Genomic DNA, 26,748 nt, shown 5'->3' on the forward strand with positions numbered 1-26,748 from the left:
GAGAGACTAAACCAAGAGACACACAACAAAACTAAAACACAAGTGTCTCAAAGTAAAATCATCTAAACCCACAAACAGATTCAAGTTACAAAACCAAAAGGCTCCAAACAAAACTCAACTAAACTAACCGAGAGTCTCAAGACAAATAGGCTACGTTCAGACTGCAGCCTGAAGTGACCCAAATCCGATTTTTTGGCCCCTATGTGACCTGTATCTGATATTTTTTAATGACAGTCTGAACGACACAGATCCGATTTTTTCAAGTGCGACCCAGGCCATTTGGATATGTGCTCCTAAAACCATTACATACAAGTTGCATTTAACTGGAAATGTGAACGACCTCGCAAAAACATCGGATTTCACAAAAAAATCCGAATTGAGCGTTAAGCCCTGCAGTTTGAATGTAACCGTAAAGTGACTGACACAAAAGAAACACACACAAAATGTCAGATTTGCCACAAAGCTCCAAACAGGTGCTGGGAATCTCCTTAAATAGGAGTTGGTGGCTGCAGGTGAGGCAGGATTGGTCAGGTGTAAAAGTGCCCCACCAATCAGGGACCAGGCCTGTCACAGCAATTACCCTGCATTAGATTATCCTTCTGAATCAGTTTTCTGAGGAAGTTGTCTATAGCGACACGCGTGACACGGCCCTTTTCCTGGGACAGCACAACTCGGATCTTGGTGACTGCAAAAGTGGACTGAGCAGTGATTCTGAGATGGCTACACCGACTGTGATCTGTAAATATGAAGTGTTTTCATTGTGTTTAAATACTTTGGTGATTTAAATGACAATTTCAGTCACTCGTATCACTGTAATACTTTACCACAGGGGTGCGCAATACGTCGATCCTGATCTACCAGTCGATCGCCAAGGTCGTGTGGGTAGATCGCCGTGTCTTAGTACTCGTCTCTGACTTGATCACGTTTGGACTCAGTCTTGTCTCTCACTCAAGGTCTGACACTCAACAAGTGCGATCATATTTCATTATGGCCGCTGCTGTTGGCAATAAACTTGTAGCGGGGTGCAGGAGCGTGTGGGGCGTCTCAGTGCAGCCTGTGCGCTCATTTGAAACCCACGGCGACTCTGCGGCACATCACAAATACACACGCTCCCTATGCAAGGCTTGTCTGCAACAGCGTGTAAACTTCCTAAACATCCTACCTGTCCATCTGCCTCACGTCAGCACGCTGCCCCTCGCCTTTTCACACTCTCGCTCCTTCCTGCGTACAGCGAAAACAAACCCCTTCCAGAGTGCACGCTGATTAGAAGAGCAACACGAAACGTGAAGCAAAAATGAGTCTAAATTTGTGTTACAGCAGGTCTACAGCAGAGAGCAGATCTACAGAACAGACCTACTGCCACATCTGGCTGAAGTTTGCCTAACAAAAGTGCACAAATGCATCTGTGTTTGTCACGATGTGCGTTTGGTTTGATAAATGTGCAGAGGCTGGTAAATATCACTGCAAAACCAGAAAAGAATGCAACTCCAGTTTGGAACTTTAAAAAACAGGTTTAAAAATCTTACCTACTTCCTTCACCTTTTTCACTGTTTTGAAAAAGGTGAAGGAAGTAGTGTGCCAGAGGAAGTTCTCTTAAAAAAGGGGTTCTCAAACTGTGGGTGAGGGTCCAAAAAAGGGGCACAGAGTGTTTCAGTGCAGTTTGCTTGGCTTTGTAGTAGGTAGATCATTTTGACTTGGTCATTTTGTAAGTAGCTCGCATGATGAAAGAGTGTGAGCACCCCTGCTTTACCGCGTCGGTATCACTGCATGCGAGTCTTGTAGTCGGAGTTGTGGTGAGGCCAATATTGAACAAAAACTTGATTTAAAGAGCGTTGACGTCCCTAAGGTTGTAACGAAGGAGAAACCATAACATAAAATTAAGTGCATATTCCAAAAATTAAATTAAAGTGGCAGCGTTTTTATAAGATGAGGGAATAGTCATAGTCATAATCCACTTAGTCCGACACGCCAAACATAGTAATACACTTCAAGCTCGGACGCAACATCAAATCCGAGGTCCAAGTGGGAGCCGGACGATGATCAAACGCAGGGTCAGGACAGTCAGCAAAAGAAATTAAAACACGCAAAACAAGTCAGAGAAGTGGAGGCCTGGGGTCGTAACACCAATGTTGAAGATACAGAAATGCTGAAGTTTTCAAAGAGGGGTTAATATGCAAAATCGACTTTCAGAGCTTTCCACAAGGTTATAACATTATCCCCTCATCAAAAACATGTCTGAAGAGGTTCATCTGTGTGTGTTTGAGTAATCTAGCAGTCTCTCTGGACGCTATTCAAACCCTCCTTTCAGTTAGTTGTAAGATTCTGTCCACTGTCCACAAACGTATATCCCCATGCTCTCACACGACAATTCTCTATAAATATGCAAAAACATGATACAAAACTGCACACTACAGCTTTACAAACCTGATGTGATGTGCAGTAGTTTCATTAGCGGAACACACACTTATTGTCATGTGATAGCTCAGTGAAGAGGGAGTGAATTTAACTTACAAAACATGTTCGGTGTAATATACCAACATAATAACTCATACCAAAAGCATCCTAAAAAAAAAAGAAACCAAGAGAATAATCAGTTCATGTGCAGATGGGTGTTGTCACAGCATCATTTTAGGAAATCTTAAACTAATCTATAGAAATACAGAAAAGAATATACAAAAGATTAGGGATTTTTTTGTTGCCAATGTGCACCACCTTCAACATCTTCTAACACTTGCATTATTTGGACATAAAACCCATCTTCAGCTGTGATGTTTGTGCTGTGAGTGAACAAATGAAAGTTCTTGCATTCGCTCCTGTCATATACTACTATATACAGTCAGGAGAGCCAAAGAGTCAGACTTTTGAATGGCTCTTTGGCTCTCTCTTTTCAAAGCTTCATCATTTCATACTTAAGACCATAACATCTTTAACAATCACTAGAACCACTCAGATCATACTCCTCCTCACTGCCTCCTGAGGAAACAGTGAACAATCATCAGGTACAGAGATCATGAGGAATAAACCAAATCTCTGTCTGCTTCATGCTCTGGAAGGAGTATCAGCAGCTCTTCATCGTGGTCAGCGAGACCATACACTTTAGAAACACATTTCTCAAGTCATAAACTATAGAAATGATCCCTGAAAGTATAGTCTTAATATGAAAGTGTCTACAGCAGAAACTAGAGCCACACACTGAGACTCTGGCTCAGGGGAGGCTGAGAGGACACCTGCTGTGGACAGGGCTGGAAATCAGAAACATATCTAGTAAAAAATATTCTTGAACAGACATAAAATACATAAAAAAATTGTGTCCACTTAGGATGTCCTTTACTGAGGCCATAAACAAGGCTTGCTAATCTATTAGAAGAGAGTCTGTAAGAACTAAGAGCGAGCATGTCCAAAGATAAGCTTGGTGAGTTTGACAAGGCCTTCATACAAGCTGCAGTCTGTGTCAGGAGGCATAAAGTGTTTTTTTTTTTTTTGGTCCCCCTATGCCTTGACTTATGTCCTCTTCTGCTTGATTTTTGGTTTGGTTCACCGCATATGAAATCCTTTTGGGATTCCTCAGTTTATTCATTTTCACCTCCATAAGTCTTCTAGCGTGTACTCTCTCCCAATGCAAACATTTTGGCTCCACTCCAAGTTTTACACACAGTCCAATACAGCCTTCAGTGCCACTCTTTCAACATCTCCTCTGCAAACAGAAGCTACATGACCATATCACAGACGAGTAAAACACCACAGGACCTTTTTCAAATGGTTGGATGTGACAGCAGACGTAGTGTAAATAGGCACGATCAGGTAACTCTTCATTGAATGATAAGAGAGCTACTCTCCTGTCTTTCCCCATCTCAAACCTGTACTAGTCTCTTTGCTGCACATACACCAACAATTTTCAAAAGTTCATGTTCACGTCAAAAGAAAGTGGCACCCCAGTGATGACACTTTTCACTCTTCTATTTGAATCAAGTAGGAAACTTCTTACACTCTATCCTTTAAAAGTCTCCATTTTCAAAGCCCTATCTGTCTCTGAAGAACATTTAATAATAATCAGGTCTGCTTCTCAAAATCCTGACTGTGCGTACAGTGGAACATTTTTCTGTTTTTCAGCATTACACAGGTCTTTAAATAGAGCGCCAACGCTACAACTGTCAACGACTCTTCATCCACTCAAACACCTGAATCATAGAGTCACATTCTTGCTGTTTCCTCTTCTTTTTGTGCAAATTTTTCTTTTTTTCCTCCATTTTTCAGATTCATTTTCACTCTCACACTCCTGCGCTGGCTTCATTCTTTGATGTGGGGCAGCTTTGCAGCCGACACTAGAGCCACAGACGAGGACTCTGAGGAGCATGTGAGAGGACATCTGCTGTGGACAGGATGAGGATGTTTAGTTTACATCAGTGGTACTTTCATCAGTGATGTTTATGAAGCACTGTTAAAACTGCAAAAATCTAATTATTTAGCAAACAGTTCACCAGGCTCATTAGTTTGGTCCAAATGATTGTGTAGATAGATATTCTGACAGACAAGTTATTTTACTTTGCCTTTTGCTTTCCTCCTCAGCCTCCCCTGAGCCAGAGTCTCAGTGTGTGGCTCTAGTTTCTGCTGTAGACACTCTCACATTAAGATTATACTTTCAGGGATCATTTCTATAGTTTTTGACTTGAGAAATGTGTTTCTAAAGTGTATGGTCTCGCTGACCACAATGAAGAGTTTCTGATACTCCTTCCTGAGCATGAAGCAGACAGAGACCTGGTTTATTTCTTGTGTTCTCTGTATCTGATGATTGTTCACTGTGTCCTCTGGACTCTGTGATGGGGAGGAGTATGATCTGAGTGGTCATTGATTAGTTCAATGAGTTAAATGTGCAGTGAAGCTGTCTTTTTTGTTTCTGTAAAGAGAGCTGACAACCTTTCATGTGTATTTTGAGCAGACTGAGCACCAGATGGTGCATTGCTGCTTTTCATTGGAATCACAGGCTACTGTACTTTGCTCAGTCTGTTCTGCAAACCACTATTAAAAAACAAATCCATCAGTGCACTGTAAATCTCCTGTTGATGCAAAGAGGGGAAAAAGGAATGTCTTTGATACAAACTTAAATCCCAAACCAAAAAGGTGGTAAAAAAAAATATCTATCCTCTAGACAGTGAACCTGTTACTCACTGTTGAATCAACACAATAGAGAATAGTGGACACTTGTTGCACACAACACATTTGGCTAAAATAGTGTTAAGCCATACAGTCCATAATATTGTTAAATAGAGTTAATCACACAGCTTATCTCCACCACGCCTTCAATTACCCAGAAACCCTATTTATATAGCCTATTCCAATAACACCGTCTGTGTCAGCTCTCTCGACCCCACCCGTGTCTCTTGCCCATTCTTCAGTCCGAAGACGAAATCTTCAGGAAAGGGGGTTCCGATTCAGCTGGGTGACCATTTTGGATTGAAGATTACACCCCCATCCTGAGTCTCCCCCCAGTCATCACATCTATCCACCATCAATAAACATCTTTATTGTATAGTGAAAATGTGAAAAGGACATGATGTGTTTGTGTAGGACCATGACCCTGGCGACCAGAGCCCCACATGAGGTCAGGTTTGTCTGCAGGAGCCACTGTGTTGCAATAAACTCTCTCATATAGAGGTTGCAGGGTATGTATCAAATGACACAGCAGGAGTCATTTGATACATACAAAGACCATTTTAAAGAACTGTTAAAAAAAACTGTGTCTTCTTGAGTTGTTTTTTTTTTTTGTGTGTGTGTGTTAGGAGCCAATGTGAGAAATAATTTTAACAAGAAACTAATCACAGACACAAATGACCAAAGCTTTGTTTAAATGTGTTCAAACTTAGAATGGGAGTTCTTACCCTTTGAAATTATGCAGAATCTAAATAAATTAAACTGCTATGTAATACCCAATAATATGATACATTATAATTGTGTTTAATGTAACATAAAATATATGTTATTAGAATGCCTCATATGTTTTTCAAGCACAAAGTTGTCACTTGTGTTGCCTGCTCTGCTCTTGTGCTGACTCTTGTGTTGGTTCAGCATAAATCAGTGTTTTACTGTTCAAAGGTGCTGACTTGTCACATTTCAAGTGTGTAACTGTATTTACAGTAAAAGTGTTAAAAGTGCTGCCTACATGGGTCATGGTGCCCCATGAGTCAGAGGAAAGAGAACACGCATGACCACACCTCAGTACATAAAATAATTTCAGCCTAACTATAACAAGATACAAATAATAATACTGACATGAGGGTTTTAATTGTTGTTCTGATGAATGAGTATCTCAGCTGTGAGACCTCCAGCCCTGCAGCTGTCTGCAGTGTTAAGACCAAACATCACTTTGTACAGTGTAAAACCCCTCTATGTCACTGCTCACTGCCTCATGTGGAGGAGCTCATCTGAACACAAACACAGTTCCTCAGTGTCAGGGGGCTGTTCATTTCACACTGGATTTCACTTTAGACCCACTTCCACTCAAACTCTCACCTCCACATGTGCAGCTTTAGTATGTTTCACTCATGTGGACTCTGCACAGACACACTGTGGAGTTTGGACATATTTTGTTCATATTGGACGTCTGACCAACAAACTGTTCATTTAGCATAAATCTGTTAACTTGCCATGACAACATTTGATAGATTCGACCCAAATGAGTCAAGTGCAGCAAGTGTCCACTATTTCATTGTGTAAATGGAAATGCTCTTTAGTTTCTTATGTGTTTAGTGTAGATTCAACACAATCCAAACATGTTGTTCAAAAGAACATATTTGTGACAAATACACAAAAGAAAATTGTGTCAGTTCAACACTTAGATATTGCTGTGGCTTTCAGTGCCCCATCAAAACACGAGGGACAGTCTCTTCATCGCCACAGGTTTCACACTGGCCATTTTGGTGTTTGCCAATCAACAAAAGGTCAGATGCAAGTCCACAGTGACCCAGTTGCTAGTCTAATTCTCAGATCTTCCTCTCTTCTGTCATTTCTTGGGTGACACCTTTCCCTCAATAACAGACTTATGGATATTACAGAAATGCCTCTCTTCCCCCTCTCTTTCTCTTAGGGTCTATAGTCCCATCAGTGAGGATCTGCAGATAATTGCCTCAATTGCTCCACACAGCCTCCCTCACCACAGCTACAGAACACATTCTGCTCTTCTTTTTGAGGCGTTCCTTAGTGGACTAGTCCACTTCTTGAGGGAGCAATCATGTTGGAACTGAAGGCCAGACAACCACAGATGCTCTATGTCTGAGCTCCAGCACCTCATCCTCAACCTCCAAAAAAAAAAAAAAAAATCCTTATTTTACTATCTCTCCCTCCTGACTCCTATGTATCTTCCAGCAGCCTCCTTCCAGGATGATCATCCACTTGTGTCAAGGACTTTGCCACAAACCACAAAGTTAACTTTAACTGCCTCTTTTGAAGGGGCAGTAGTTCTGGCCCTGAAGTGGCCTAGAATGCATCGCAGCACATTGGAAGGGTTTTGGCCTACGTCACACCTAACTTACTCTTCTTTGAAACTAGCTTAATCTCCTACATTTAGTACTACAGATTCAACCACTTGCTTTTTTGTCATTACATTTCTGAAGGCATGTGCTCAGATCTTCACACAGACCATGGGAGACCTTCATCTTTGATGCTGTGAAAGTGTTTGGATGGCTTTCCATGTTTAACAAAATGCCTATGGAATGTCACAATGTCTGTGTCCATAATGTGTTTATGGTTTGTCATCACTACTGATCTAAAATGCTAAATGTCCCAGCACATGTCTAAAACTGTTCTGGCTGTTTCTTATTGTGCATTTGAATGCCTCTTCTAGTCTCCTCCTAATGTAAAATGGTGAAACCAGCTTCTCCAGACATGTAATTGGGACCTGGGAGATTCAGTCCACATCACCTCAAGTTCCCGGTTATGTATTTTCTTCTTTTTTTTTCTTTTTTTTCTTTTTTTTTTTTTTTTACAGATAGTCCATTCTTTTCCATTTCACAAGCACAGTGTTTACCATACAGACCTGTGTGTCAGTTTCTCTAACAACTGTTCTCCACTAACATCATCCACATCCATAAACATTTTTGCAGCTTCAAAAGTCGTATCCTTGCTTTCAGACTTCCTCTGTGAAGTGGATGCACAATTTATCTCAATGAAGGCCACAAAATGTGTCTTTTCTGTTGTTATGAAGCCTATCTTAGTCAATACGTTCTTTCTCTCCCAAACTTTAACAGTGACTTCAGCATAATGAAATACTTTTGTTCTTTCTCAAAGTGCTGATATCTCTCCAAACCAGTGAAAAATTGGTTTAAATTGGCATAGGCCAGTTCCGCAGCTTAAAGTGGGACTGAACACCTAAACTCAGCCCACGATCATATTTCAAATCTATCTGAAGGACTAAACCAGATTGAGGATATGCACGTAGCACCATATGGTGCATAACTGTTTATTTTTTCTTTTTTTTATACTCAAGTGCATACTGGAGGCTCCATCTGTCAGTTTCCAATGCAGATGTTTGGGTCAAGATTTAAATGCTGCAGCACATCTGACAATAACTCAACAAGCCTCTGCCTCTTGAATTGTCTTTTTTCTTTTTCTAACACCTGTGCGAGATGCTCTTTTAGACACAAATCAGAGCAAAATAATCAACAAATGTCCAGAGTTCAGGCTGTTGGGCACATGTGGCTTCATACCAGCTTGTAACGGCCACACCTCCTTGTCAAAGCCTGAACTCATCAGATCTCAGAAGTTAGGGCCGGGTCTGGTTAGTACTTGAGTGGGAGTCCGCTGGGAAAATCAGGCGACTAAACTATTCATTACATAAGATAGGAAAACATAACACCGGACACTGTGACAACTCGAAACAATAGAACATGTATTCATGGACTGTAGGAAGTGCACAAGAGAAAGAAGTAAAATGAAGAGAAGGATTGAAGACCAAAAAATGAAATTTGCCCTGATAGAACTATTACAGCAGCACCCAGGGAATAATAGTTTTAAAATTTTATTCACGTTTCTCAGGGATATTAATTTGATTAACAGGATTTGATTTATTATTTTGCTTTAGTTATCAATTGATCACTGTTGTTATTTATTTATTTAATTTGGTTTTGATTATCACCAATTCGCATTTCAGTTCACACTCCATATCAGTTGGTTGCGGTAATGCACCAGTATTTGTTTGCCAACCACCAATAAAACACTACAAGAAGAAGAAGAAGAAGAAGAAGAAGAAGAAGAAGAAGAAGAAGAAGAAGAAGAAGAAGAAGAACTAAAACCAGGACTAAACCAGGACAAAAAACAAGACTAAACCAGAACTAAAACCAGGACTAAACCAGGACTAAACCAGGACTAAACCAGGACTGAAACCAGAACTAAAACCAGGACTAAACCAGGACTGAAACCGGAACTAAAACCAGAACTAAACCAGGACTAAACCAGGACTAAACTACAAACAAAAAACAAGACTAAACCAGAACTAAACCAGGACTAAACCAGGACTAAACCAGGACTAAACCAGGACTAAACCAGGACTGAAACCAGAACTAAACCAGGACTAAACCAGGTCTAAACCAGGACTAAAACCAGAACTAAAACTAGAACTAAACCAGGACTAAACCAGGTCTAAACCAGGACTAAAACCAGAACTAAAACTAGAACTAAACCAGGACTAAACCAGGTCTAAACCAGGTCTAAAACCAGGACAAAACCTGGACTAAACTAGGACTAAAACCAGGTGTAGAACTAAACTAATACAATATGACACCTAACAGTAGGTGGACATAATTGTGATCTCATATATAAAGCATTTCTCTATCAATAATATTTTTAATACGGTCAAGTAAAAACTAAACAAACAAACAATATCAAGTAATCCAAAGTATTCAGATTACATTACTCACTTTAAGTAATTTAATGGATTACGTTACAAACTACATTTTGGGGTGTGTAATCTGTAATCTGTAGGGGAATACATTTTAAAAGTAACCTTCCCAACACTGGTGATGGTGGTGGTCGAATATACGGATGGAGCAGATTGGCAGCCTCACTTCTGTCAGTCTGTCCCAAGGCAGCTGTGGCTACTGTAGTCTTACCACCTCTGAGTGTGGAGTGAATGAATAGTACAGTGCAAAATGTTCTGGATGTCATAAAAGGCGCTATATAAATGCAGTGATTAAATATTTAATCAGTTTTGCTCTTTCCGCAACTGAGACGTCGCTTTTCAATGACTTCTACTCCATCAACAACAAAATATCACATTCCGTTATGATGTTACTTTCTTCTTTGTTTTCTTTGCAACCAACATGCCGGGTCCATACTGCCACCTACTGTACTGTGGGATATATCATCTGGGTGATAAATACTTCCGGTTTATCTTTTAGGGACGCACCCCTCAAAGAATCCAATGCTGGTATGTGGGGCAGGCATGTTGCTGTGTGATCCCATGAGGCTGTGGTAGGTGCTTTATGACTGGGCTCCATGATACTACAGGGCAAATACAATCAGAAGTTTACCAAGTGTTCCTTCGGACAGGGTTCGTGTGCTGTGGGTGGGGCTTGGTTTTGAATGTGTTTGGGCAATTAAGGTTTTGCGTCTACTTCACAAAACCACATGACCTGGTGTTTATGCCGCCATGTTGGAGGTCAAACTATCCATCTGGACGAACGTGTAGTATTTGTGTGCGATAACATTTGAATTGAATAGCAATGGTTTCGACCTGTGTTGCTACTGGATGTTCTGGCCGGACTCAATCTGCTAAAGAAGGAGGCTAAAATATCTTTCTATCGGATCCCGGCTGATAAAGATCGCAGACAGAGGTGGATATAAAAAGAGAGGGATGGAGCCCACTGAGTACAGTCGTCTGTGCAGTCAACATTTCATTTCTGGTGAGGGACCAGCTCCACACAAACAAAGAACGGATTTAAAGTAAATTAAATGATATATACCAAAAGTATTTTTTTCTTGTAGGTCTAAAGAATGATAACCCACTTTTACCAGATTATGTCCCATCATTATTCATGTTCACCCCATCGCCCGTGAAAAACAAAGAAAAAGGTTCGCTTATTTCCTATGAAAGAAGATCTAACATGAAAAAACAGATACTGGAGGATGGGCACAGGGCAAGTGTTGATTAAACTAACAAAGCAGTCTGTTGGAATTAGATCAGGATCTATTCCACAACCTAGGAGAGTGACTTTAGCTTTATACTTTTCTAATGATGGCTGATCTAACAAGCTGCCAATTTCGGACAGTTTTATGTCGTTTGCGCTGTTTAAAGTCACCATGATCATATTGTAAACTGAATAACACCATCCGGATCAACCCCAATCTTGACCTCCAGTATGGCCACCAAAACATTAAATCATGTGACTGCCACGTCACACGCAAATCCTCAGTATATGATGTACAGTACATTCTACGTTCTCCCAAAAGTGCATCAGCCCTACACAATAACTCCTGGTGCTCCAGATGGGCCTGACTGTCCATCCAGGGCCGTGCTTTCTGTATGTCAACGGTGCTTTTACCTCCAAGATGTATTCAGCTGTATTCATAAAGCAGTTCAACCCCTATAGTCTTGAGCAGCACACAGAGCTGTGGCGAGCACACTCACTCTGGGGGAACTTGGGCGGGTTGTCGTTGACGTCGGACAGGGTGATGTTGACGGTGGTGGACCCCGAGAGCCCCCCCACAGAGCCGGCCATGTCTTTCGCCTGCACCAACACGCTGTAGTGGGCTCTGGTCTCTCTGTCCAGAGTGGAGACCGCAGTCCGGATCACTCCTGCAGAGAAACACACAGACAGGGTGTCAGAGAAGAAGTCAAAATGAAGGATATGAGCAAAAATGATATACACAGGTTTATACAGAGTTCACTTTAACTCAAATTCCTTGTAAAAGATTGTCCCCTAAGCCAAAGAAAACAAGCAACGGCAAATGTGTCACTTTCATGTGACATTACTTCAAATTCCAATTTTCACATTTGAAGACAAAACACTTTTTTTTTCTCTATCTAGCAATAATAACAGGAATAAGTGCGAAGTGCCTCAAGCTTGTTAATTGATTCATTTCTCTTTGGCACCAACCTTTCAAACTTTCAATATGCTGATTTAGGTGTTATGTTATAAGACCAGGTGTTACTTATAATTTCACACCAAGCTAAACACGTAAAACAATTAGTTCATGAAACACATCCTTTTATTTAGTCATTTTCTCAGGTACAAAGCAATACAGAAGCAGACTTTTTGTTCAATCAGGGACATAACTTCTAAGAATCCCGTGAAGCCAACTGCCTGACACTATCCCGGACACTTCATTCTCTGTCTTGGTGTAATTTTCAAATTAATAAATTGTAGGCAGAGATCGGAGAATTATGAAGAGAGATGCTCGACACAGGTTTCGATCTTCTGAGGCAAACGTTTTCCACCAAGAGTTCTGAAGCACTGGTTCAGATCGTATGACTTGCTATACCTTGTTGCCTGTCCTGCCAAAACTACACGCTTTTAAAAGTTCAAAAGTTTACAAAGGACGAGTGGATCTGGAGCTGGGTCATGTGTCCCTGATTTTAAAGGGCATAATTGACAGGTGGACTAACCAATCAGAGCTCCTTTCGTGTCTTTGGCTGCCTACACGTAAATAAAGACAAAAATCGACATAAAGGACTGAGAAACAGCGTTGATTTTTACAGAATCAACAATCGAAGCACCAAACTCTTACTTATCTCACGGAAAAGAAGTTACAGATTTTGTTCTGAATGTTATAAGAATTTTGGAGAGGAGACGCCTTCTACATTTGAGACATATGCTACGAATGAGCTTCTGCGGTTGGATCATCTGAAATTTGCCAACGGCTGTGTCTCTTTTCTCTTTCCTCGCTTCCTTCTCCTTGAGTCCTCTCCTCGATCCTCCATTTTTCAGCTGTCAATCGGTGTCCCAAAGAAAACCACGTAATGAAGAAGTAAATATGAGACAGGCTTCAGGAGGTAGATACTAGATAAAAGAATCAAACTTTATTGGTCTCAGTGAGGAGTTTAGATCCTTTTGTCTCCTTATGTCTCCTCTGTGGGTGGGACTTCCTCACCCATTTCCTGCAGAATCAAGGAGAGGAATCAAGGAGAAGGAAGCGAGAAAAAAAGAGAAATGAGACACAGCCAATGTATTTCTATCACACGCAGTTCTTACAGACAGCCAGCAGACAGCGCTATTTAGTGATGTAATGTTTGCTAATGAGTTGAGTTCTTTGAAGGGTTGGAACCATTAAAAAATCTGTGTATCATTTGTTTTCTCAATATAAAACCAAAAATAAGAAAACAAAAAACAACATTTGTCTCCAAAACCAAAGTGAAAAAAACAGAAAGCGATTATAAAACTACATAAAAGACAAAAAGACAGAAAAAGATTGGGTTCTTTTTACAATCCGTGTATCATCCGTTCATTCCTTTTTCAATATAAAATAGGAAAATCACAAAAACAACAACTATTTTTTTTCATTATTTGACTCCAAAACCAAAATGAAAAAACAAACAAAAAAAACAAAAAAAACAGATAATGATTCGTTTTTTCCGTTTTTGATTTTGTGTTTAAATGAAGAATGGATAAAACGAATAACGGCCATTTCCTGTTTCCCGTTTCTGTGACTTAAATTGCGATGCCGTACTTCTGCACCTCATAAGGACTGAACCAGGTCTAAATCAGGACTAAAACAAGACTAAACCATTTGCAGTCATGCCCCGGCCCCAGTCCCGATCTCGGTCCTGGTCCCAGCCTCGGTCCTGGTCTTAGTCGCGATCTCAGTCCTCATCCTGTTCCCGGTCTCAGTCCTGGTCCTGGTCCCAGCCTCAGTCCTGGTCTGATATCAGTCTATGTACTGGTCTCAGTCCCGGTCTAGTTCCAGTCTGGTCCCGGACCTGGTTTAGTCCTGGTTTAGTCCGTATGCTCCGCAAAATTCTGGCTTCGCAGTTTAAATCACGAAAACAGGAAACGTTTGTTATCCGTTTTTCCCCATTATTCATTTAAACACTAAATTGAAACTGAAAAAATTAATCATTATCCGGTTTTCCATTTTGGTTTTGGAGACAAATAATGAAGAAAATTGTTGTTTTTTCATTTTCCTATTTTTGGTTTTACATTGAAAAAGAAATGAACGAATGATACACAGATTGTTAAAAGAACCCAATCTTCTTCTGTCTTTAATGTAGTTTTATATAGTTTTATTATATTTAACAAGGTAATTAATGTTTTAAAATTATTATTATTGCAAAAACGGTAGAACTAAACACATTCTCACTTTGAACCATTTTAAACAGACCTGAGTCTTGGTCATTTTTGTGATTAGTTTGTGTTGTGCTGCACAAAAAAATCAACTTGAATCAGACGCCATAAACTTTAAACTTCAATTCACAAACGATGAAGAAACAACTGCATGAAACTATCTCAAACACTTGTTTCTGTGCCACGATGCCACTTAAACAGAAAAACTTCAAAACCTTCCCACTACAGAAGAGCGCATTTTTAGTCTCCCTTTGTCTTCACTGAACCCACCGTACATTTGAGCATTATTCAGCTCTCTGCATTCAGATGGATTGTCAAGTTGGGACCCTGATGCTGTTTTAGCAGAAATATTTATAGTGTTGAGAAGCGAACAAAGCTGTAATCTCAAACAGAGGAGCTGTGAGATTATATTTTGCATGTTTGTTTTTTTTTATCAGTAGTTTGCACATTTCTAAAGAGTCCTGGTGATAATGTAATACTGTAATACTGTCCAGACATGAGCAAAGAGGAGCAAGAATATAAAAACGAGTTCAGGAATGTTTAAGGAAACTGTATGTAGCCTTTGCTCTTACAGTTAAAAAAAAGGATTTCAGCACAGAGACTGGCAACCTAAATGAGAGACGCGTGTGAGCCTCATTCTGCTTTCTGATTGGATAATTACCTTGAGAACAAAACACAATTATAACGGCAGAGCAGATGTTGCAGACTCCCTTGATTGTTAAGAAGTTTCAGCTCACTGATGAACAAAAGCAGAAATGATGTTGAATGAAGTTAAACCAAAACAGCAATAGCATTTTCTAAGGCTTTATATGATGACGGTCTGAACAGAAGACGCAAAAGAGGCGTTGCGCCTTCACTTTTTATTCCGTGTTTAGTAGTGATGGCGAGATGAAGCCCCATGAAGCACTTCATCATCAAAAACAGACCTGGGGTTGTTTTTCTTCATTCAAACATGTTTGAGTTCCACTATATTATTAATCTGTCTGCATCTCCAAAGCTCAGAATGCTCTGTTCCACCTTGTGATGTCATGCAGTGGTAATTTTCAACTTAACAGCTCCTTTTACCTTTAGTTCAGTAGAGATTGCTATTCCAGATTGGAAATCATTCAAATGATTCTATTGAAGATGTAGAGTTTAAAAACAGTGGAGCACTTTATATAAAATGTTCTATCCCGACTTTTGCCAGATGGAGTGTCCTGAATTGAATTGAGCTGTGGCTCTTGTTGAGTATTTGAAGCTGAAAAATAACAGTGGAACAAGTCAACAAAGTCATCCTTTAGTTCAGTCCAGTCACTTCTGCTCGTTTGTGCAGTAATAAAATATATAAATATAATAATAATAATAATAAAATCAGGAGGTGATGAAGCCGTGTGTTTCAAAGTGTTGTTATCTACTTTGGCCATTTGTCACAGGCTGAAGAAACTAAATCTTACCAAGCCTCCTTCTTTAATATTTTTACATTTTTTGACTATGTTTGAAAGTGAAACTTATAAAAGTTTTAACTGTGATTTAAACACATTTGACAACTGAAACCAAAAAGACCTCACCTGTCCACATCAGGAGTCCTCTCAGCCTCCCCTGAGCCAGAGTCTCAGTGTGTGGCTCTAGTTTCTGCTGTTGACACGCTCACATTAAGACTATACTTTCAGGGAATCATTTCTATAGTTTGTGACTTGAGAAATGTGTTTCTAAAGTGTATGGTCTCGCTGACCACGATGAAGAGCTGTGATACTCCTTCCTGAGCAGGAAGCAGACAGAGACTTGGTTTATTCCTTGTGTTCTCTGTATCTGATGACTGTTCACTGTGTCCTCTGGACTATGTGAGTGGAAGGAGTATGGTCTGAGTGGTTAAGACTTTAGCAAAAAGAAAGAATCACTTTAACTGTATAAACATTTATTTGGTCAAATACATAAGAATGCTGGGGGACATGTTCTTATATCTGCCTAAAGGGAAAGGCTGCCTGTAGTGAAACTACTGAAACTAACACCTACTTGTTTACTTGTGTTTCTGTTAGTTAGTCCTTCTGAACTTGCACTGAGTTTTATTAGCAGAATCTTTCAGGGCCATAAATGGAGCTTTCACACCTCTGGACCTAACCTGGGTATCCCTGTTGTTTCCTTTGTTTTGATTTTGGTTTGAAGATGGATGTTGTAATAGGAGAAAGATGATGTCAGAGTCCTCCATTTCTGTTTAAGGAAGGATTCTCTTTTTCTCTTTATCTTGCCTCTCAAACTATTTATTTTCTATGGCTCAGATCTGTACTTCACTGCAGCTCCTCTGTGGCTCTGAGCTGCTCCTCTGTGGCTCTGAGCTGCTCCTCTGTGACTCTGAGCTGCTCCTCTGTGGCTCTGAGCTGCTCCTCTGTGGCTCTGAGCTGCTCCTCTGTGGCTCTGAGCTGCTCCTCTGTGGCTCTGAGCTGCTCCTCTGTGGCTCTGAGCTGCTCCTCTGTGGCTCTGAGCTGCTCCTCTGTGGAGTCTGTCCCTCTCTGTCTCTGGGGTTTCTGTCTCTCACTGTAAACTGTCATGTAACACTCAGAAAGTGCATGTGTTTAAATCGAGGAGATGGTTTAGTCATCACTTTCTAAATACAATATGACTCATGTTTCTTGAGATGCATTTTCACAGTTATGTTGTCACACTGTCACAGCTAGACTTTGCTTCAGCTCTCACTTCCTTTTATACCTCATAAAAAACTTTCCAGGAAAGTCTCTGACTGCAAAATATTAGATTGTATTTAACTATACCACTTTTGCAAATGGACCACTCAGACCATACTCCTCCCCACTGTCTCCAGAGGACACAGTGAACAGTCATCAGGTACAGAGAACATGAGGAGTAATCCAGATCTCTGTCTGTTTCATGCTCAGGAAGGAGTATCACAGCTCTTCATCATGGTCAGCGAGACCATACACTTTAGAAACACATTTCTCAAGTCAGAAACTATAGAAATGATCCCTGAAAGTATAGTCTTAATGTGAGAGTGTCTACAGCAGAAACTAGAGCCACACACTGAGACTCTGGCTCAGGGGAGGCTGAGAAGGAAAGTGAAATTACAATCACTAGTCTATCTATATAATCATTTGGACTGAATTATTGGCTGTAATGTTTTTTTTTTTTTTCTGTCTGTACCAAACTTTGCTTGTTTTGAATGATAATAGGCAGTGGGCCAGGAGCATCTCTCTGCTTTCATTAGTAAAAACAGGTCTCCTTCAAGAGAGAACACATAATTCAACACAAGCAGAACATATTTTTGAAACAGGTTTAGTCACCACATTTCACAAAAGTCACACTTTTATCTCATCATCGTTACTTTCCAAATTTGAAGGCGGGGTTTGAGCTGGCACGGGGATATCTCCAGATGCGCTGTTGGCTGATAGCAAAGATTACATCACGCACTGCATCAGCTGTCCACTGTTTTCACCTCAAATATGTCCTCGCACATGCTCCCCTGAGCCAGAGTCCCAGTGTGTGGCTCTAATGTCTGCTGTAGACACTTTCCACATTAAGACTATACTTTCAGAGATCATTTCTATACTTTGAGACTTAAGAAATGTGTTTCTGTGTATGGTCTCGCTGACCATGATCACGTTCTGCTGATACTCCTTTCTGAGCATAAAGCAGAGACCTTGTTTATTCCTCATGTTCTCTGTACTTAATGATTGTCCTGGGGGTAGGAGTATGAACTGAGTGGTCTGTGATTGTTACTTAAACATACTAATAAGTAGTGATGGTGCGATGAAGCCCCATGAAGCACTGAAGTGTTCCAGCCATTTGCTCAACTCTTGAGCCGATGCTTCAAGGTGCTTCATTTGCTCCGCTGCGCCATCAAGAGGCCAAAAAATGTGTAACAGGCGGAGTGAAAATAGAACAATCAACGTGATCATCGAGGTTCTGATGGAAAGATTTATACTGAATAAATGAATGATTGAATATTTGAATGTTTGTGATTTTAACATAAAGTGTGAATGTATTAATCTGGAGTCTGTGTTCATGATATAAAGGCCGGAGATGTAATGTGACTGTGCTTGTGTTACTACTTTATGTCTGTGCTTATACCACAATAAGGATGGCACAATATGGTCATTTTATTCATTTTTATATAAAAATATAAATTTCTCCAGTTTCTTCGGTTTCTTTATTTATAGAGAATTTCCCCTGCTTTTGGAAAAAAAAAAAAAAAAAAAAAAAACTTTCACTGCGCACAGATGAAACAGGCGTGCTCCATCGCAAAAAAAAAAAAAAAAAAAGAATCTCAAATAGAATGTACCAAACTCGCAATAACCCAAAACCACAAAACAATTTGGGTGAATCCGTTGCGTTTCTTTGGCCCTTATGTTTCGAATCGTGCCAAATCCGCGAACCACTTCCTGAACCAGTCACATGGTTCGGGCGGTTCACGAGGCTTCGAATGTCAGCACATACATTACATCACCGATACAAACCTCGACACGCACTTCACCAAAGATTTCCTGGATTAAATGTGTCAAAGCCTCGACACATCTCGTAACATCACTACTAATAAGAGAAAGAAACCACCAATACCTAAAACTTAAAGACGTTCATTACCACCGTGACAAAACTATGCTCTCGTTTCTCAAAGTTAGTATAAAGCACAGTGAATAGTTAAGACGCTCAGAATACTTAATGCAAATGATGACTACATTTGGACCACTGCCGAAATGAAGTAGTTCTGTTTATCACTTCAGAAGATGGTAAAAATCAGGTCCAGTGCCTTTACGTTACCACTCTGGCCTCGCAGCGCTCTTATCAGCAGTCCAAACCCACTCTGCTAAAACTTCAAATCATCTAAATTCAGCTGACATCGGCGAGGGTCCCAAAGCACTGGTGCAAATCCGTGTTCACTGGACTTGGTCATATATTTATTCATATGCGTCTTTCATATTCCCCTCTCTCTCCTTCTCTCTTTCTCCTTCTCTTTCCTCTCTTTCCCCTCTCCTCTTTCTCCTCTCTGCTCCTGGTCACGCTGCTCAGCCCACACTCGCTCCCTCACTCGAATGTGTGGATTTCATGTACGAAAAGTGGCTGCACACTAGATTCCAATTTTGTAGTCATTAGCTGATAAAACTTCTCCCAGCCTAAAATACAAATTAGCCGTGGCTTTAAAGACCAGATTTTTCCCCCATGTATTTGCGAAAATGTGTCTTGCCCCGGTACGGATCATACAAGCAGGTTAAAAAAAGTCTGCTGTGTTCTGTCTGCATCTAAAGTATCCTGTCTTTTTTCTTGCTGTAAACCTGTGTGTGAGTCCTTGACCCTGATTGGAGGATTGCTTTCCCGCCCGTTCCTGGTTGGATGCCGGTGTCTGTTCCCTGATTGGTGCATTGAGTTCCCGTCTGGCCAATCCTGTGTCTCACCTGTAGCCACCGCCCTATTTAAGGAGACTGTCCACACCAGCAAAGGGTTGTGGCCAGTGTGTCATGTGTCAGTGACATATATTTTTTTAGCTGCACTAAAGCCTTGTTCCACCTTGTCATGTGGTAGGCTGTACTTGTGGCTATCTGATTCACACATTAAGCACTTTCTGGAACATTTTGAATTTTGAGCGTAGTTATTAACATTATAACATGGGATTTTAACCAACTAAGGCTACATCCACACAACAGTCCTCCTGTTTTTTGTTTTGCAGGTTGAAAGGAATTTGCATCCACACGTGTCAGATCAATATTCGCATCCACACCACAACGGAGTACTGAGTGAAAACGATGTAATACATATGCCACATCTGTATGTGGTGCTGTAAACAGGATACAGCCAGAGCCTTTGGTCACTACAAAGAGAGCATGCACATAAAATCCTTCCTGCGCAGGGTACTCTTCAGGTCATGTGGCGATGATGGGTTCATGACGTCGTTTTCCAAAAGCTGCGGTTTGCTTGTCCACATAACAACACAACGCCGGCATTCTCAGATTTCTCCACTCTGCGACCCGTTTTCAAAAAAACACTGTTTTCGCCCACCCGAAACTGCATCTACTTGTAGATGAAAGGACAAACGAATAAAAACTTCACCGTTTCAACCAAAAAATGTTGTCATGTGGACACCATCTAAGAATGTGTAGTTCAAAACACACAAGTAAGAGACTCCGTGCAGAGCAGCAGTTCTGACAACTAACTTTGAACTAAAGTAAACTAGCCGTTGCGATAGGATTATTTTTGTTCCTAAATGAAATTGAGTCGATGACTGACAGAACAGACAAGAATGTGAGAAAATAAATACTTAAAACTTAAAAATGTGTAATACCCTACATTAAATAAAAAAAAAAAAAAATGAGATAATTGAATGAATGCCTTTATTCATCAATTTCTTCACATGTACAGGCCTTACAAAGGAATCAAAATCAGACCTGTCACCCCATCTGTACATTTAAACACATAATACATGACATGGAGGAACTAGACAAGGACCGGATTGGAAGACAGCTAACAGAGGAAGAAACAATGCAGCATAACACGAGGATGGGGGGAGGAGAAAAAAATAAAAAGAGAGAACTGCCCCCAGACCATGCTCCAGTCAGAAACAAACAAACAAACAAACAAACAAAAAAACACCTCCGCAACATTGTAGAGAAGTTATAATTCATTCTAATAAAACTCTTTTGGTATCAGATTGATGTCACCATAATTGCCATAGTATTAGTATTAAACTCCACCTCTGAAATATCTAAAGAAATTGCCCCTCCATTTACCGAGCCCTCCCATTACGTTCCCCAGGGCAATTGACCCAGATGCCCTACCCAGGTGAGGCTCAGTACACCTCAGTCCTCCAGTCCGTCTGAATTATCCGCTCCACAGATTCTCAAAGAGGGTAGAGCCATCTGGACACATACATGTGCCCCCTGGACCCTCGGTACAGTACAGCACAGGGGAGGGGGAGCAGCACACGGCACCTGAACTCTGTCTGACCAGAAGGAGGCCACTTATGGAGGGTGAGAGACGAGAGAGGAAAAACGCTGAGGAGAGAGAAAGTGAAATGCCTTTGTCTTGTACAGATACGAGCGAAGGAGAAGAGGTGCTTTGGGAGAGGGATTGAAGAGGCTCTACATCTCTAAGGTACCATTATGTCACTTTTGTCTCCCATTTTCAAATCCATCCTCAGAGCCAAACCAAAACAAAGGAAAGGACATGAGAAGTCAGAGTACAATGATAAGTGTTAGATCACACATTAGAGGCTCAGGTGACAGTTCACACCTTGGGGTGGTTCAACGAAATGATCTAATTGCTGGGTTTGAAATGACATCACGACATTTTATCGGCCAATAATACTCACACAGACAGAAGCAGCTAAAATGAACAGTGTTAAAGCAGATCTATTTTCCCTTTTCAGAGCTTTTACCCATGTTATAGCTGTTTGAGCAAATATGGAGCCTGACCTTTTTTAGTATCGACCATATCCTAGAACTCACTGTATTCTCACTGTATTACACCAGGATATAAGACATATTATCCAATCCAACTTTATTTGTATAGCACATTTTATACACAAGGCTTTATATAGCAATGTAAAAAAAAAAAAAAATCAGCAAGAAATGCAGAATTATGTTCCAACCTACGAGGAAACTAATAGAATCAGTAAATAATAAATAATAAATAAAATAAATGAACAAAAGTAATAAAATCAATACATTCAAGCAGTGCTAAAAATAGATAAAAACAATAAATAAGTAAATCCATAAAATAAATAAATAAAAGACACAGAGGACCACACAATTCACACGGTGAAGCCAAAGAATAAAAGTGGGTCTTAAGGTGAGACTTAAAACTCTCCTCGGTTGGGGCTGTTCGGACGTGGGTGGGGTGGGGCTGAGTTTGGGGCCGACCACAGAGAAGGTCCTGTCCCCTCTGGTTTTAAGTTTCTTTTTACTACGACATATTGTGCATGTGTCTGCTGTATCGTTATAATCTATGACACCCGTTGATAATTATGTTGCTCATTTTAAATCAAAATCTTGATGTAAAATGACTAAAACAAAACAACTCCCCTGACTTCCTCTTTAGAAAACCGGGGGCCTAATGGGAGTTGACGTCGCCGTAAACATCATCACAACAACGCGCAGAGAAGTTGTCAGTACCTCTGATGTATACCTGCAGATTATGCTAGGGAGAAGTTTTTACTCTTTGTACCAAAATTACTTTGCAATGCTGCCAAATCCAATGTGTATGAGTGTTTAAAGGGACAGTCCGGAATTTTGGACATATGAAATCATTTCCTAGTGAGCCAGAGTGTTGGAGACGTGTGGAGACTTTTTAAACAAAGTATTCCATCCAGTCCTTGTACTTGCAGAGGTCACTGGTGCTAGACTAGTGCATGTCAATGGCCATAGTTATCCTGCCACTAAAAACAGTCTTACCCACTCCACAAAACACCCGAAGCAAAACTATTATTATTCGAGGTGTAACGATATCCAATGAACCTCACGGTACTATATTTATTTCAATATTGTCTGAAGCTCATTATATGCTGGGGAGGCTCACCATTAGGGATGTAACAATATTCAAATCTTTTGGTATGATATTTTCACAATATGCATCTCATGATACGATATTTATTGCGATATTTTTTGGAGGCCAACAAAACTGTTAATATGCTTCTTTTTCCTCTTAAAATGCCTTGACAAGACTTAATCCAAAGAACTAAGACTTTAAAGTGCTTAGAACTGTTATTTCTTCTTGTAGTCTGTGCTGAAATGGAGCAAAGGGTCATGGTCTATGTAGTTCCCTTTTTTTTTTTAGCTATTGCTTCACCATAACTCTTAATTTTAGCAAAGATACTTGTAATTGATATATTGTGATGGTCCATGATATTATTGTGAGAACTTTGATGATAGAATATCACGATATTTAGGTTATTATTACACCAGACAGTCGATGTAAATGTCTGTGTTGATAGAATAATGTTTGAAATAAAACTAACCTTGCATCGCATGAATCGTCGCATGTTGAGGGACTATTTTCTCACAGCAGCGGAATTTTACTTACTATTGGTAAGGTAAGTGCTAGGTGATATTAGTCCGCCTCTACCAAGCTTTATATCAGGAAATACAGCTCACTGCTGCTGCTGCTTAGACATAAATCCTTCAAATGCAAGGTTGGTTTTACTTCTAAAATTATTCTATCAACACACACATTTACATCAACAGTCTGGCGTAATAATAGTTTTGCTTCGGGTGTTTTGTGGAGTGAGTAAGACTGTTTTTAGTGGCAGGATAACTATGGCTATTGACATGCACTAGTCTAACACCAGCGACCTCTGCAAATACAAGGACTGGATGGAATATTTTAAAAAGTATCTCAACACGTCTCCGACACTCTGGTTAACAAAAAAAAAAAAAAAAAAAAAGAAGAAGAAGAATGAAGTAAATACAGAGCAGTGGTTGTGTTGATTTGCAATTTTCCATCTTGAAAATAACCAGTTAAAGATTACTCAGACTTGCACAAATGACTGCAAACACAACTTCAGAGGATGAACGAGCAGGGAAAACATCTACAACATCTGAAAAATGGATTAAGGAGAATAGGTCTGCTTTACGATCCAGCTACATCCCATATGCAGTATTCATACAGCCGCCTGTGTCATGTCGTGCTCCACATGGATTGGAATGGGGCACATGTTAAACTAATGTAGCGTGCGTGTACATGAGTCTCCAGAGCGTCCGACAGAAGGGCCAGCTCTTCTCACCTCTCTGTCCCTGGGAGAGGAGCGTACAGACCCCGCAGAACTCCACTCTCCAACTCATTCCGGGGCCTCTGATCTACTCCTGATATCACAGCTCAGGCAGTCCACGTTTTAGAACTTTTAAGTGACCTGTGCAACTTTTTTGGATATTAACTTTGCCTGGAATGTTGCAGTGGACCGTGGTTTTGCAGGGAACATATTCTGATCTATGCTATAATGTTGTTTCCTCATCACAAACAGACCTGGAGTTGTGTTTTGTTTCTTTCGCACGTGTTAAACACACAAACTCTGCATGTTGAGGCTGCGTTTATATGATGACGGTCTGAACAGAAGACGGAAAGTGGCGTTGCATCTTTTATTCCGTGTTTAGATGAGCGTTTTGGGGATGAAATCTGCATGCATATGGTGACGCAAAACAAAAGTGTGTGGGATTCGATTGAGAATTCACTTAAAGCAACAAGGGCGTCTTTGGACATACAGAAGTTTTCACACCACGCATTTTCATCAGCTACTCCTTCCACAAAGTTGTCCCACCATCGACTCATTCTCCCAGGTCTCGTCCATATGCGTCTGGCTCACCTGCGACAAACTGGTGCATCCAGAATTTGACAGAGGTGGTTGCAGATCCTTCTCTGTTCACTAATAGTATCTCTGCATATTCTGTACATTTGTTGGGACATTTGTTTCCGTGTACTGTATGTATGTGACGTAAACACGTACGCGACGTGAGCAGATCTGACCAGAGTTTTGTGTCTTGAGCACTCAGATTTTTGTGTTTTTAAGCCCCAAAAACTCCATCAGCGTCTTAACAAAAGGTACTTCCGATAAAATATTGTGTCGTTTTTACCTGCAAGTGTTCTCATGTAAACAGGGCTTTAGGCTGTTTTTTCATCTTAAACAGAAAACAGTCCACTTTGCGATGTCATGTAGTGATACAAGGAGTGGTCTGCTGTGTTTTTAAACTCCGTACACCTTCACTAGAACCATTTCGTAGCGGTTAACACTTAAATGTAGCTGTTAACACTTCATGGTGACACCCAGGTAGCCTATGAGACATCAGATGCATATTTTAAGGTAGCCTATTAATGAGAAATCTGTATCTGAATAAAATGCAACCACCAGGCGGCCAGGGAGCAGGAATCTGGGCGTCCCCAAAGAACACTTGGACTTTTCCATTAAGATTGGGAGTGAGGAACACAATTTCGAATTCTAAATGTTTCATGTGAAAACTGACAATAAACTTTTTTGAATGGAAGTGAAGTTCAGTTCAAGAGTAGAGTCATCAGATCTAGTGTCAGGGCAGTTTGTGGAGAGCAACATCCCTCAGGACAAAAGCGTCCCTCCTTTTTGTCCTCTGTCCTACAACCCAGGCATTACAGCAGCATCCAGGTGAAGACAGGAAGTCCTCTCTTAAGCCTCTCTGTCTCATCAAGTTGGTGATGAGTCAGGACCTTCCCTCTGGAACATCTTCTACCATGTTTGGTGTAAAAAGCCAGTAGCATTGTTTCAAAAGTAATTTTTAAAAAGTATTTCAAAGTGCTAAAAAGTAGCTCTGTAAGGCTTGCTCCATCCAGGGTCGACATGGATACAGGAAAAACAAACGGCTCAAATCACAAAGCTCTTACCTTCTGTCTTTTTAACTGCACGTGCTACGCTTCTTACTTGGTCAAAAATGTACCTTAGGCTCAGTGTGCAAGCCAGTCAACCACAAGAGCAGCCAAACACGATCATGGCGTCCGCAGAATATATCTATAAGAGGTTCTGTCGTGGATTATAATTAGCAGACAAAAGCACAATGCGGCTTCTTTAAAGTACTGGGGAGTGGACAGGATTAGAACACTATCCTCGTGACCGTTCTCTCTCCCTCTGTGTAATCTTCTCACCACAGACCACAGCGAGGGGAGAAGAGATGGATTTTCTGTCTGGAGCTCTGGAGACCGCCTACCACCACAGCACCATCGGGCCCTACTAGGATTTAACATTTAAATTTCAAATGCCCGGCGCCCTTTTACACGACATAGGTACTTTATTTTCACGGTCTTAAAACGTGTTCATTTTAAAGGTCCTGTGTTACACAAACGTGACTCTTGTGAGCTTTAAAAGTCTAATTGTGTAACGGATTTGTTATTGCTCTGCCTGGAATGTTCCACAGTATGACATTAAACAGCTCCACTTTACATTTATTAAACTACATGTGGTTTTATAGCTCAAAAATAGAAAATCAGGTATTCTGACAGACCTGCCCTATAACTTGGTCTACGTTAGGTTAGGCTAGGTTGCTTTATTCGTACCCGTAGGTAAATTTGCTTTGCAGATTTGAGAGGCAGGTTCCATATTTCACATTTCATTCATCCACAAAACACGTATAAAAACACAATTACAAAATGAAGTGTTGCAGAGCTGCAGTACAGAATGGTTTGTTCCATAAACAACTAATTCAATTCATCCATCACGCTTGGCTAAAATCACAATAAATATTAAATATGTGAAAAACACACAATCTTAGATAAATAGATTACAATTTATTCATAAGTACGATAGCAGCCGGAATGAAGTTCTAGATCTTGGGACTAAAAGACTCTGACCAGAGGGAAACAGCTGAAACTTCTGAGTTTAGTGGATGTTGCACGTCTTTTAAAATACTCTGGGACATCCTCTGTAACTGTCTCGAGTACAGAGAGTCCAGGCGGCTCTGAGGATGGCCAATCACCTCACTCGCCCATTTAACCAACTGATTCAGGGAGTCCTTGTTTTTAGCAGAAATGCTCCCAAACCATGAGACCAATG

The 26,748-nt window shown here is 40.5% G+C and overlaps 1 protein-coding gene, 4 non-coding genes and 1 pseudogene across 5 annotated transcripts in view; 3 read left to right on the forward strand and 3 right to left on the reverse strand.

The window, feature by feature from the left end:
• Positions 1 to 26,748, reverse strand: part of LOC110166143 (cadherin-18-like) — a 174,644-nt gene that overhangs the window by 55,533 nt on the left and 92,363 nt on the right. The window contains exon 4 of the mRNA XM_055151377.1: positions 11,618 to 11,785. Coding sequence (XP_055007352.1) covers positions 11,618 to 11,785 — 168 coding nt within the window. The remainder of the gene's footprint in view (positions 1 to 11,617; positions 11,786 to 26,748) is intronic.
• On the reverse strand, positions 2,942 to 3,154 carry LOC129408455 (small nucleolar RNA U3). Its single transcript, XR_008631944.1, has one exon. It is a non-coding gene; the product is annotated as a small nucleolar RNA U3 (small nucleolar RNA).
• Positions 4,628 to 4,843, forward strand: LOC129408457 (small nucleolar RNA U3). The gene has a single exon (XR_008631946.1). It is a non-coding gene; the product is annotated as a small nucleolar RNA U3 (small nucleolar RNA).
• On the forward strand, positions 15,904 to 16,119 carry LOC129408454 (small nucleolar RNA U3). The gene has a single exon (XR_008631943.1). It is a non-coding gene; the product is annotated as a small nucleolar RNA U3 (small nucleolar RNA).
• LOC129408456 (small nucleolar RNA U3) lies at positions 17,030 to 17,241 on the reverse strand. Its single transcript, XR_008631945.1, has one exon. It is a non-coding gene; the product is annotated as a small nucleolar RNA U3 (small nucleolar RNA).
• LOC129408458 (small nucleolar RNA U3) lies at positions 17,775 to 17,962 on the forward strand (annotated as a pseudogene).

The sequence above is a fragment of the Boleophthalmus pectinirostris genome, unplaced genomic scaffold (genome assembly GCF_026225935.1).
Source record: "Boleophthalmus pectinirostris isolate CB_2022bp ecotype Guang Dong unplaced genomic scaffold, ASM2622593v1 HiC_scaffold_16, whole genome shotgun sequence".
NCBI classification, from domain to species: domain Eukaryota; kingdom Metazoa; phylum Chordata; class Actinopteri; order Gobiiformes; family Gobiidae; genus Boleophthalmus; species Boleophthalmus pectinirostris.